Consider the following 14807-nt stretch of genomic DNA (forward strand, 5'->3'; position numbering starts at 1 on the left):
GTGCATATTATGAGAGAAGACTTAAAAAGAGCAGGGGAAGAAAAATAAATTTGCTTACCTGGTCTGGAGGTATGTAATCATTCTGTTTGACTATGTCAATCCTGTCTAGAAAGCTGTAAGACAAAACAAATAAATACACTATTAACACACATGAATGTTGGGTGAGGGGGAGGAAAGGAAGGTAAGGCCCACATTTAAATAATTCATTCGACAATATCTTATTTTAAAAAAAGTCATGACAGCTAACTCCAGTTAAGCAAACTGTAATGCTCTGTTCCCCTCATGCTCATTACTTTTGAGTAAGGCTTGGACCCTGTGATAGTCATAGAGTTATACATAGAGTCATACAGCACGGATAGAGGCCCTTCGGCCCATCGTGTCCGCGCCGGCCATCAAGCCGAGTCTACTCTAATCCCATATTCCAGCATTTGGTCCGTAGCCTTGTATGCTATGGCATTTCAAGTGCTCATCCAAATGCTTCTTGAATGTTGAGGGTTCCTGCCTCCACAACCCTTTCAGGCAGTGAGTTCCAGACTCCAACCACCCTCTGGGTGAAAAAGTTCTTTCTCAAATCCCCTCTAAACCTCCCGCCTTTTACCTTGAATCTATGTCCCCTTGTTATAGAACCCTCAACGAAGGGAAAAAGCTCCTTAGTATCCATCCTATCTGTGCCACTCATAATTTTGTACACCTCAATCATGTCCCCCCTCAGCCTCCTCTGCTCCAAGGAAAACAAACCCAATCTTCCCAGTCTCTCTTCATAGCTGAAGCGCTCCAGCCCTGGTAACATCCTGGTGAATCTCCTCTGCACCCTATCCAAAGCAATCACATCCTTCCTGTAGTGTGGCGACCAGAACTGCACACAGTACTCCAGCTGTGGCCTAACCAGTGTTTTATACAGCTCCATCATAACCTCCTTGCTCTTATATTCTATGCCTCGGCTAATAAAGGCAAGTATCCCATATGCCTTCTTTACCACCTTATCTACGATTATCTATGATGGTAGGAATTACATCATAAGTTTTGAAACTGGGGCCCTTGGACTCTGGGGGTGGGGGAGTACAAGGGTTCTCAGAAGTCTGAGAGGTCATCAGATTTCTATATCAGACAACTTGCTGACAAATTACTTCTGTTGGTGATACTAATAAAGACATTTTCTGCAACAATAGCATTGTTTTCCTTTGGATAGCTGACAGTTATTCAGATAAAAGTCCCTGGAAGTTTGTCACCATTTGCAAGGTCACCCCACGCCTCCATCCCAAAAAGTTAGAAAATCACTGGTTTACACCATTCAGGTCATGTCTATTAACTGATTTCATATTTCAATCAGATGGCACCACAACCTAATCACTATTTTTTCTTTGAAAAACAGTTTTGGCCAGACTATTGAATCAAAACATTCTAAATCTGGGTCAGAAGCTGTCTCCACCTGCAAAGGTACCAAACCCCAAAAGTCATTAAACCCATCCAACTTACTTTAAAAAAAAAAAATTTTTTACCATAACATACAATAAAATAAAAAGGGGGATATGAATTTTATCTCATTCATATTCCACTGGTCTTTGGGATGCCATCTTCACTATACTGCAATTGTTCGGAAAGAATGCTGTAATATGCACTAGATTTTACAATATTACAAAACACAATGAATTTAACATTTCTGCAAATTAAACCTTGTTTGATCAAATGAAGTTTTCTCCTCCAAAGGCAAAATTATCAAGCCAGCAGCCCGGCTAACTGCTTACAAATTTCAAACATAAGGTCAAGCTTGGGATTTCAATTAACATTAGAACCACTGAACTATTTGTAATTAATAGAAACAGTGCATTATGATCAAAGGTACATTTACTAGAATGGAACCAGGGATGAGGGACTTCAGTTATGTGGAGAGAGTAGAGAAGCTAGGATTGTTCTCCTTAGAGCAGAGAAGGTTAAGAGGAGATTTAATAGAGTTTTAAAAAATTATGAGTGGGTCTTGATAAGAGTAGATAAGGAGAAACTGTTATCATTGGCAGGAGGGTCGGTAACCAGAGGACACTTCTTAAGATAACTGGCAAAAGAACCAGAAGGAAGATGAGGAGAATTGTTACTCAGCGAGTAGTTATGATCTGGAATGCACTGCCTGAAAGGGTGGTGGAAGCAGATTTGATGGTAACTTGCAAAAGGGAATTGGATACATACTTGAAAAGTAAAAATTTGTAGGGCTATGGGGAAAGAGCAGAGGAGTGGGACTAATTGGATAGCTCTTAAAAAGAGCTGGCACAGACACGATGGGCCGAATGGCCTCCTTCTGTGCTGTAAGATTCTATTCTGTGATGGCTGGAATACAGATTTTTATGTAACTGTCGACATTTAAGACCGTGGTGCTCTCGTGCAAGTGACATCAGCACAACCTATTGTTTCTCACCATCCTAGTCACAAACTGAAACAGTAGCTGTTTCTCAGTAAATTAAAGGAGAGGCACCCTTGACATCGCAAGCAAAATAACAAGCATGTAGATATGGAGGGCTCAGGAGCTAATTTTGGGTTTTACACAGGTAACAATGTGACATCAAACGCTACTTAACTGTATAATATATCTTGGAAAATATGTACATTCCATCATATAAAAATGATCAAATATACAGTGGAAAATGAATGAGGCAAACTTAGCACAAGGTATATGTATAAGTCATGTTCCACGAACATCTGGCATTTGATTCTCCCCATGAAAACAGCAAGAGAGCAAATCTGAACCAATTGAAATTTGTAAACAATTACATACATAAATACATGCATACTTACACTCGTGTGTGCACAAGCACACACTTAAAATTCTGAAAATTCAACAGTGCTAGGATTCAGCAGTGGCCTATTGCTACTGTGTGTAGCTTGGACCCAGGTAGCTGTGTGCGATCTACTTCAGTCAATGTTATTCAAGTTCATGAGGCCCCTTTCCTTTGCATAACTGGTGGCTAATCCTGTTCCATAAAGTATACAAGGGTTTCAGCCAAAAGCCTCCACAATGTCACATTAGCAGTGCTGGATTTCCACTTATAGGGTGAAGTTAAATACATTGAGCTCATTGTAAGTTATGTGATAGATCTGTTTCGTGACATAAAAGATGTTATTTTAAAATTAGTGGCAGTATAACAGCCCAACAAGGGGGGTGGGGGAAGAGAGAGAAGAAAGGAGAGGAGAGACAGACAGACACACCCCAGGCATGGGGTGGGGAGATCAGGTGCCAGGAGGAGGGGGGGGGGGGGGGGGGGGCGAGGGAGAACATGATCCAGGTCTAATGGAGGGGTGGGAAAAGGAAGAACGTGATTCATTCCCCAACCTGGATCACATTTTCCCTCTTCCACCCCCCCTCCAGTCAGACCTGAATCACACGCTCCCTCCCACCTTAGACCTGAAATACGTTCTCTCTCTTTTCTGCACCCACTCCCCAACCTGCCTTAGACCTGGATCACGCTCGAGCATGAATGGCAAGTTGATTTCTTGGAAGGCCCAGTGTGGCATGTGGCATCATTGGACTGGACGAAATCTGTAAGTACACGGAGGGGTGCTGTGCATCGTAAAAGGTAAACTGCACCGCACCCCCCCCCGCCACTTTCTAGCCAATCAACCTGAAAACAATAAAACAATCCACGACCCACACACAATGCCTCATTAATCACCACAGCTCTCTCGCAGAGTGTTTAGTTTGACAGGGTGATTGGCGACAGTTTTCCATCGACTCCTAACGTCATCCTTCTGAGCATGCCCCAGGCCACCCAATGACAGCACCGAGCATGCCCCAGGCCGCCCAATGACAGCACCGAGCATGCCCCAGGCCGCCCAATGACAGCACCGAGCATGCCCCAGGCCGCCCAATGACAGCACCGAGCATGCCCCAGGCCGCCCAATGACAGCACCGAGCATGCCCCAGGCCGCCCAATGACAGCACCGAGCATGTCCCAGGCCGCCCAATGACAGCACCGAGCATGCCCCAGGCTGCCCAATGACAGCACCGAGCATGCCCCAGGCCGTCCAATGACAGCACCGAGCATGCCCCAGGCCGCCCAATGACAGCACCGAGCATGCCCCAGGCCGCCCAATGACAACACCGAGCATGCCCCAGGCCGCCCAATGTCGTTGTCGGGCCACCCAATGACATCACTCGCAGTGCATGCTAAAAAGCTATGGCTCCACTAGTGACGTTATTTCTAATTACATCACCCTCACCCGTTCTCGTTGAATGAAATGCGGATCACTAAACCAACCTTGCAACTCAAATTATGTAAAATAGACAATGCCATGGATATGTCATATTTAGCCTCAGAGAAACGGTTAGAGCACCCCATACGGTCTTGCAGTGCCCGTTCACGGGGTCACATATTGAAGGGGCCCACAAGTCAATTGCTGGGTTGGCTTGATGTGAGTGTTTTCAGAGTCAAAAGCAAGGTAGGTGTCGTGCTTTCAGCCATTTAGGCCGTAAGCTTTGGAATTCCCTCCCTAAATCTTTTACGACGTTCCTTAAATCCTACCTCTTGAACCAAGTTTTTAGTCAACCATCTTAATATCTCCCATGTCTCTGTCATATCCAGACTCAACTATTCTAATGTTCTCTTGGGCTGCCTCCCATTCTCCACACTCTGTAAATTTCGGCTTATGCAGATCTCTGCCGCTTGTATCTTACCCCACACCGTCCCACCCACCCAATCATCCTGTCATCATTGACTTGGCCCCCCAATGCCTCGAATTTAAAATTCACATTCAAATATTTAAATCCCTTCATGACCTTGCACCTCCCTATCTCTGTTTCCTCCTCCAGTCCTACATCTCTTTTCTTCCACTCCTCTCCTCTCCTCCCCCCCACCCACTCCAATCACCACTACAAAATCCACCCCCTTCCCCCAGATGAAGTGTGTTAATTAACAATGATTGTAAGAATTTCTTTTAAAAGTTTTTCAGTAATTAAAAGTTTCATGTTGCTGGATATTCCTTGAATTTGGTGTTTTTGTATTGTTATTAATTGCATGTGACACACAAGGCTTCATGGTGAGGCCAAATATTTTTCACACCACTGATTTAGCGTCACTCAGTGCTTTTTGGAAGCACTGCTCTGTTCTTCTCACTCAAAACTGGCAAGCCATTCTTATCTTGTTGTCATCTTCACAGGGAGAGAAAGGAAGGAACCGAAACAGGTGTGGGAAGTAATTGTCACAGAAGGCAGCCGGAATGCGGTGGGGGGAGGGGACGTAATGCACATTAAGAACAAAACACTTCAAAACCCTTTTTTAAATAGCAACTATATGTATTTCTTAAAATAATTCAGCTGCACTCAACCCAGCTGGTCCTTTTAACAATGCTGGTGGAGGTTGGAGGGTATGAAGGGAAGTTGAATGGAGCGTTTGCATTCCAATAGGTAATTGACTTATTAAATGGGTTAACCGGGAAGGCTGTATAACAGTATAAATGGGTTCATGTGTCTCTGGAGAGAAATTGAACGGTCTGGTGAGCAAGCAGGTGAACAGTTATCAAAGAAAGGAAGGAATGGTTGGACCTAATGGCCTGAAAATGCTAATGTTATGTCTCCAGGCATGGCGATAAGCCTACTGGGTCAGATCAAGCTGCCTAAAGAATGAAGTCAGATTCCTGGTTGGGCAGGAATGTACCGAAGTCTATTAGCCTGTTCACATCAAAAATGATGCTTCCTTTGTGTTTGAAGGAAATGTTTGTTCAATTTTCAAAATTACTAGCAGTGCTGCAAACAAACCCTGCATCGGGATGTTGGCCTTGTGCTCTCTGAGAAAAGCTAGAGTTAAAGTTTTCCAAGACTATGAAAGGAATTGACCAAGTTAACCAGGTAAAATTGTTCACTTTGGTAAAGGGAGATTTGAAGAAGGGGACAGAAGCTAAAAATTAGTAAGTTGGGAAGAAGTAATATGGGAAGTCAAGTGCCCAACGGATGTGCCGGGTGGTAAGGTCAACGAGACAGGAGTTTGAGGCAGTTGATATCGTTGCTCGTAAGCAGACAGCAACGCATGTCTCGATGGGTCATTCAGAAAATGCTGAGAGGCACAGAGGATAGCTGTGAGCTTAAGCAAGGGCGATTCAAGCCTGAGATGGCGACAGGAGAGTAGGAGGTCAAGGAGTAGTGATGGATTGGGCTAGAGATTAGAGGAGGCAAAGTATGCCAGAGGGGATAAACTTTCTCTCAAATCCTAACTCTAATAGTTAATATAAGAACATAAGAAATAGGAGGAGGAGTAGGCCATATGGCCTCTCGAGCCTGCTCCGCCATTCATTATGATCATGGCTGATCTTCCATCTTAACTCCACTTTCCCGCCCTATCCCATATCCCTTGATTTCCTTAGTGTCCAAAAATCTATCAATCTCAGTCTTGAATATACTCAACGACTAAGCACCCACAACCCTATGGGGTACAGAATTTCAAAGATTCACAACCCTTCGAGTGAATTTTTTTTTTCCCTCATCTCGGTCCTAGACTATGACCCTTAGTTCAGGACTCTCCTGCCAGGGGAAACAGCCTTTCAGCATCAACCCTGTCAAGCCCTCCAAGAATTTTACATGTTTCAATGAGATCACCTCTCATTCTTCTAAACTCCAGAGAATATAGGCCCATTCTACTCAATCGCTTCTCACTGCTTCCAGGGATGAGAGGGTTGTCCAATCTAGTGAACCTTTGTTGCACCCCCTCTAAAGCAAGTATATCCTTCATTAGATAAGGAGACCAAAACTGTGCACAGTACTCCAGGTGTGGTCTCACCAGGGTCCTATATCATTGCAGTAAGACCTCCTTACTCTTATACTCCAATCACCTTGCAATAAAGGCTAACATACCATTTGCCTTCCTAGTTGCTTGCTGTACCTGCTTGTTAACTTTTTGTGATTCATGTACAGGGACACCTAAATCCTTTTGACTACCAACATTTCTTAGTCTCTCACCTTCTAAAAAATATTCTGCTGTTCTATCCTTCCTACTAAATGTGGATAATTCCACATTTCCCCACATTATACTCAATCTACCAACTTCTCGCCCATCCACTTAATCTGTCTATATCTCTTTGCAGCCCCCTTGTGTCCTCCTCACAGCTTACGTTCCCACCTAGCTATGTATCATCAGCAAACTTGGATACATTACACTCGGTCCCCTCACCACTGATGTATATTGTAAACAGCTGAGGCCCAAGCACTGATCCCTGCGGCACTCCACTAGTTACAACCTGCCAACTTGAAAATGACCTGTTTATTCCTACATTCTGTTTTCTGTCCGTTAACCAATCCTCCATCCATGCTAATATCACCCCATATCCCATGAGCCCTATTCTTGTGCAATAACCTCTTATGTGGTACCTTATCAAATGCCTTTTGAAAATCCAAATATACTACATCCACTGGTTCCCCCTTATCTAATCTGCTAGTTACATCCTCAAAAAACGAACAGATTTGTCAAACACGATTTTCCTTTCATAGAACCGTGCTAACTCAGCCTAATCAGACTATGATTTTCTAAGTGCCCTGTTACGAAGTCCTTAATAATAGATTCCAGCATTTTCCCTATTTCTGATGTCAGGCTAACAGGCCTATAGTTTCCCGTTTTCTCTCTCCTTCCTTTCTTAGATAGCAAGGATACATTCACTACCTTCCAATCCACAGTGACCGTTCTAGAATCTAGGGAATTCTGGAAACTCATAACCAATGCATCCATTATCTCTGTACAGATTTACATTTTCATACTGCACCTACCAATCACTTCTAAGCTTTTCATACCCCACAAAACTGATCCAGTGCCTCTCTGTGCTACCTTGCTGCCCACATTCTCTACTACGTTGGTTGATTACATTTATGGGCCGGGTTTGGCTTTTTGCGTTTCACAGGCCGAGTGAAGTTTGTTGCCTCAGTGGTGAACTTCAGAGTTACCCACCAACATAGAAGCACTACTAAGAACAGATTCTTCCAAACCACCGTACCCATGAAATTTAAACTGGCAAAACTTGTGGCATACTCATGAATAAAAAATGAGTCACTGCAGCTCCATGGGTCATATAGCTAAGGTTCATGGTCCGTCGTTTAGACACTCCATAACTCTGTCATACAGTCAGCAATCTTGATTAACATCTGCATCCATGATGAATAAGCACAAAACATGAGCTGTTTTACAGCAAGTGTTTGGGCTCCAACTTAAATCTGTTATAATGCTAACTAACAGATGGCTGGTAGTGAGTTTCATAAGGGATAATAGAAGTGAAAGACACATGGGAGCTTTTTGTGGCCCGAACTCTCCAGAGTCTGAATGACATGCTTAAACTAAAAGTTTGGCTTTTTGTACAGTTTCACAGGAGACACATGGGTCACAGTAGACCTGAGGGATACACAGTATCATGTACTTGGGTTTTTTGATCGTGGATTACTAAGAAACTATATGCTACATATATATTACAGATCTTATCAAAGAACTTCAAATAAATCCATTGCAGCTGAAACTAACCTGCAACAAGAACTTTTTACATTGAATTTTACAGCACATTTGGCCCAACAGGTCTATGCCGGTATTTATGCTCCACACCAGCCTCCTCCCACCTTATTTCATCTCACCTTATCAACATATCCTTCTATTCCTTTCTCCCTCATGTTTTACTTATCGGGCATTCCCTTAAATGCATCTACGCTATTCGCCTCAACCTCTCCATGTGGTAGCGAGTTCCACGTTCTCACCACTTTTCAAATAGATCATGTGGCTTTAAATAATGCAATCATACTGAGCATACCACAATCGGAACTTTTTAATGTTAAATAGTGTTCTTGACCTGCAATAAAATCTTTTGCCGTGCTTAACCCTCAAGTCGAATACAGAATCTCAAACACAGCTGCAAAATCAAACTGTCCAGTAGAGGGCAGGATGTATATGCTTTTTAAATAACCCATGCAAACTCTGCCACTCTCCCACCCCTCTCTAAGAGGTGTGGTTTGGCAACCCAAGATAGTACAAATGCACGGCTCATGGTTGGTCATTTACATAGCCCAGAGATGGAAGAGAAAAAAATGCAAGGCATTTAAACATGCAATACCACTGAACTACCTTTTAAATTGCTTGGTAAAACCTAAAAAATGACATTCTGAAGAGTTGTCATTTGTAATAACTAAAAATAGCACATCAGAAAACACAACTGTAAAGCGATCATTTGTTGCCTGCAGTGAACTATTATTGCACTTGCGATGTCACTATAACACTGTGAAACAAGGCATCTAACAGACTGTTCCTTTTATGCCCTACCACAGTTGTGATACCCAAGGTAGTTTTAGCAGCACCAAACTAGTGACAAGAAAATGCAGAATTCTGCAAGGCACTGATCACTTTGAATGACAGCATGTCAGGGTACAGAAATATACTTCTGTATGTTAAGAAAACAATTGTGATGTCATGTGGCAACTTAAAAAAAACTTTCTAAAAATAAAGTACATGTTCGCCCAGCCACATACTATTCTTCATTTAAAGAAGCATCGTACTTCCTGGAATTTGTTGTCGCTGTTCTGCAACTAGTATGTTGAGAATTGTTTTAGGAAAGAATCTATCATTTGTGTCCTCCCGCTAAAGGAGAACGTCTTTTGCCACTGTCACATTGGCTAAGGTTCTCTACATGAGCGAGGGTGATGGGCAAGAACCTGTGTCCTACCATTTGGTGGTGCATCAATATGGGTATTACTGAAGTGCTGTTGTTTTGTCCATAAAGACAACCGTACAAGAACGACAACTTGCATTTATATAGCACCTTTAACGTAGTAAAACATCCCATAGCGCTTCACAGGAGCATTATCAAACAAAATTTGACACTGAGAGCTGGGTGTCATCAGCGTACATGTGGAACCGGAAGTCATGTTTTCGGATGGTGTCGCTGAGGGGCAGCACGTAGATGAGAAATGGGAAGGGGCCAAGGATAGATCCCTGGTGGACTCCAGAGGTAACGGTGCAGGAGCGGGATTAGAAACCATTGCAGGTGATTCTCTGGCTACGATTGGATAGATAAGGATGGAACCAGGCGAGCGTAGTCCCACCCAGCTGGGTGATGGAGGAGAGGCGTTGGAGGAGGATGGTGTGGTCAACCGTTTCAAAGGCTGCAGACAGATCGAGAAGGATGAGGAGGGATAGTCTACTATGGTCACAGTCAAATAGGATGTCAAGGGCTATTTCAGTACTGTAGCAGAGGCGGAAACCTGATTGGAGGGATTCAAACATGGAGTTGTGGGAAAGATGGGCACAGATTTGGGAGGAGACAACATGTTCAAAGATTTTGGAGAGGAAAGGGAGGGTGGAGATAGGGCGGTAGTTTGCAAGGACAGAGGGTTCAAGGTTTTTTTTTTGAGGAGGGGGGTGATGAAGTTAGATTTGAAGGGGAGGGGACAGTATCTGAGGAGAGGGAACCGTTAACAATATCAGTTAACATGGGGGCCAGGAAGGGAAGATGGATGGTCAGCAGTTCAGTGGGAACAGGGTCGAGGGAGCAGGAGGTGGGTCTGATAGTCAAGATGAGCCCGGAGGGGAGATAGGAGAGAAACTAGAGATAGATGAGAGTTCAGGGCTTGGGTAGAGGAGAGAGAACCTTAGAGGAAATTTCGCTTGGTAGGCTATGGGAAGGGAGGAAGTGACAGAAGCAGCTGAATGGATGATCTCAATCTTAGTGACAAAGAAGTCCATGAGCTCCTCGTATTTGTTGTTAGAGGTGAATGTGAAGGAGGCAGGGGAAAGGGATTTAAGAAGATGGTTTGTTGTGGAGGAGAAGCCGGGGGTTATCTTTGCATTCCAGGATGATCCTGGAATAGTGAGCAGTTTTGGCAGAGGAGAGCAGAACCTGATAGTGCTTTATGTGGTCCAGCCAGATCTGGCAATGAATGGCTAAACCAGTTTTCCAGCCATTAACGTTCAAGTTTGCATCCCTTGGACTTAAGGGAGCAGAGATGAGGGCCGTACCAGGAGGAGCGACCAGGGCGAGAGGGAGTAATGGTTTTAATGGGGACAAGGGCATCAAAGGTGGAGGTGAGGGTGTGATTGAGCAGATCGGTAGCTGCAGAAATATTGTGGTGAATGGTTGGGAATTTGAAAGTGCGGTTGTAAGTGACTTGGGGGGAAAGTTTTTTTCCCCCAAGGGCAGACACAGAAGGAAGTGGGGTTGGGAGAGAGAAGGGCGATATGGGTGGAGAGGGTTACAAAGAAGTGATCAGAGATAACCTTATCCATGACTGACATGATAGGAATAGAAACCACGTGAGATGGCAAGGTCGAGGGGATGGCCATGAACATGGTAGAGGAGTTTATATGGAGGGAGAGATTAAGGGAAGATTACAATGAAGGATCAATGGCAGGAACGCACCATTCCACCATCGACAGTGCTCTCTAATATGAAGCAAATGACCTCCAAAGAGCCAACAGCATCAGATCTCTATCAATTATCTTTAAATGTGTGGAGCTGATTACATTCCCCTGTAGCTATCAATCGCAATTTCCCAGTGCCCAACAGGTGTGGATTTGAAGCTACTATATAAAAAAACTGAGTGCTGCTGTTCCAGGAATCCTACTCAAATATAAGGCCCATGCCACAGGTTGGCAAGACTTGCACTCATGGTGAGCTTTAGCATTTCAGCAGTACCTACAAAGATGCATGAGCAGACTAAGCACCTACAGTGAAAGATGCAGGAGTAGACTAAGTACTCTCCATTGAAGTGGAAGCAAAAACTGAGTTTTATTTTTAAAAAAGCTTTAGTTGGAGTTACTCTGGGGCATGTTCTTGCACCTGGTAGTTGCATCATCAGGTTGCCTATTCACTAGCAAGTAGTAAGTAGACACTTTAATAGGGCGGGGCGGAAAGGATTAAGAGAGTGAAAGGCCAGAGCTGGATACAGAAAGAGGTACAAACAAACATATTGAAAAACTATGAATTTATAACAGTTCTTACATTGTTACATTATTAATCACTGGGTCAGTATTGGTTTCACACAACTTAATTTTTATTGAATTGCCCTGGCTGTATGGTTTGTAAGGTCCACATAAGAACATAAGAAACAGGAGCACGAGTAGGCCATACGGCCCCTCGAGCCTGCTCCGCCATTCAATAAGAACATGGCTGATCTTCAGCCTCAACTCCACTTTCCAGCCTGATCCCCATATCCCTCGATTCCCCTAGAATCCAAAAATCTATCTATCGATCTCAGCCTTGAATATACTCAACGACTGAGCATCCACGGCCCTCTGGGGTAGAGAATTCCAAAGATTCACAACCCTGAGTGAAGAAATTCCTCATCAGTCTTAAATGGCCAACCCCTTATCCTAAGACTATGCCCCCTAGTTCTAGACTCTCCAGCCAGGGGAAACATCCTCTCAGCATCTACCCTGTCAAGCCCTTTTGGAATCTTTTATATTTCAATGAGATCACCTCTCATTCTTCTAAACTCCAGAGAGTAAAGGCCCATTCTACTCAATCTCTCCTTACAGGACAACCCTCTCATTCCAGGAATCAATCTAGTAAACCTTTGTTGCACCTCTAAGGCAAGTATATCCTTCCTTAGAAAAGTACTCCAGGTGTGGTCTCACCAAAGCCCTGTACAATTGTAGCAAAAACATGTAAAAGTTGCTTCATCTTGACACCCTTGGGAGAGCCACATGAAATAGGTCAAGTGAAAGTATTAAAGCACAACTCCAGAATTATATTATAAAGGGTACAGGACATAATAAAACAATGTTTCACAGTCAAAAATACAATACAACTTGTTGGTCACAAGATCAATAAACAGCTTACAAAACATCTTTCCATAAGGTAATCCAGGAAACAGTGCAAGTGGTAATTCCAGACAATCTGCATTTAGCACTGAACAACTTTTGAAAGACACCAAAAACTTCAAGTTAAAACATACAGAAAAGCTAACTGGGGTGCAGTGGGCTAGGCATTGGCTTTTCACCTCTGTGATGGAAGTCATCATTGGAGAAGGTAGCTTAGTGGTTATGGCACTGGACTAGCAACCCAAAGGTTGAGAGTTCAAATTCTAGCCTAACAATTTTTAAAACTGACTTCAATAAATGTGGCAATTTTTGGCACCAGCAAGATGCTGGGTTGGCATAAGAACTCAAATGGCTTACAAAATATCCTTCAAGGAAGGCAACCTACCACCTCTACCAAGGTTAATGCTCTTTTAAGTGGTTAGTAAGCCACTTTGTTATGGGGGAAAAAATTTCTTCATGAGAGCACCATCACAAGGACTGCAATTCAAAAAGGTGGCTTACCAGCACCTTCTCAAGGCAATAAATGAGGCCTTGGCAGCATCATTCGAACTCCAGAAACAAATTTAAACATTCAAACCCTAAATGATGGGATGAAAATCTCTTCTGCCCGAAGGGTCGTAGCATAAAACTATGCTATTTTTGGCAATGGCCAACAATCTAATTCAGAGACCACAGATTGGTTGGTGTGGGTAATAATTTTTCAGGCATCTAATCTGGGAATGCTCGATGCTGGGTGCCCAAAATTGAAAATGTCTATTCCTGAACATTCTCATTTTGATGAGCACAAAAGAAAGTAATTTTAAAAAGTTACAAGATTTCCTTACATTTGATCCATCAAATTATTCCAAAAGTGAACAGGAGGGAATATTCTCCTCAGTTGGATTATGCAGACTTCAAGCTTGTCTAATTTGTGTGTCTGAGATTGGCCTTTAATAAATACATTTGCAAGATTTTTTCTTTTATAATAAATTAGCTGAAAAATTAAGGTGGTATAAGGCCTCAAGGGTTGGACTGGAAGCAAATGAAGCACTTGGTTCCATCAATTTTAAGTTTTTATTTTGATGGATTAATTTATTTTCTCTTTTCTGTTTAGCTCCTACACACCCTGCTGTAGCCATGAAAGCCACCAAGGCAGGCTTCTCCCAAGCCTCCGCCAATGCTGTCTTGGTATCTGGCTGCCAGCGGGTTTCATTGGGGACACAGGTTGAGTTGGACACCGATTCAGCTTTCCCTGTGGTGAAGCACTTAGCCTCTGATGGCTGCCTTCCTAATGACAGTACTGAGAAACTGAACTGAGATTACTCAGTTATAAGCATAAGATAAATGGCGGAACAGGGGCTGAATGGCCTACTCCTATTCCGATGCTCCCAGCCTATTCATGCATTTGATATTATTAATTCATTGGAGAGTGCAGGTACAGAACAATAGGTTATGTTCCATTTATTAGCATCAAGTCCAACCGTAGGAAAAAAATAAACTTACTTCTACTACAGATGGAGCATTCAACAGCCCAAATAAACTTGTTTAGGCAAGGTCTTCATGGACTTTCTCCTTTGCTTCTGAGAGGCCATTTGCCTGTTTCCAGACTTCTGCTACCGCACTCTTCGGCTGGCACGTGTACCTCTCAGGCACGATACCCTTGTCAGAGTGCAGAAAGGTGCCACAGCCTCGCCCTATGCAGCTGAGAAACTCACTGCAGCGGGTAGTCTTTCCATGGCGTTGCATGCTTCTGCTTAATGATCAATGCCCCAATTAATTGATTATCGCTCTGTAATAATGTCTGCCTCGACCACACAAGCATCTTTCAGAAACAGGATTACGGATGTGGCTGCCACAACTTTTCCCATGTCTGCGTTACATGCTCGCATGATAAACAATCTCGTGCTGCTCTTTTTGATCACCAGACAATATTTTTTTTTGAGGGTAGCAGGAAGGGAAAGAGTTGTTTCTTCCTGCTACAAAGCAAGATTTCATTTGAGATGTGGAACAAAATTAAGTCACATTGATTGCACGAAGATCCTTCCAAGTGCTCAACATTCTTAGCTCATT

At 43.3% G+C, this 14807-nt stretch overlaps 1 protein-coding gene across 3 annotated transcripts in view; it reads right to left on the reverse strand.

Annotated features, from left to right (window-relative positions):
- Positions 1 to 14807, reverse strand: part of gnas (GNAS complex locus) — a 282461-nt gene that overhangs the window by 24446 nt on the left and 243208 nt on the right. For all 3 annotated transcript variants that reach the window (XM_068000669.1, XM_068000670.1, XM_068000671.1), the window contains exon 6: positions 59 to 113. In XM_068000669.1, the coding sequence (XP_067856770.1) occupies positions 59 to 113 (55 nt within the window). The remainder of the gene's footprint in view (positions 1 to 58; positions 114 to 14807) is intronic.

The sequence above is a fragment of the Heptranchias perlo genome, chromosome 19, assembly GCF_035084215.1.
Source record: "Heptranchias perlo isolate sHepPer1 chromosome 19, sHepPer1.hap1, whole genome shotgun sequence".
NCBI classification, from domain to species: domain Eukaryota; kingdom Metazoa; phylum Chordata; class Chondrichthyes; order Hexanchiformes; family Hexanchidae; genus Heptranchias; species Heptranchias perlo.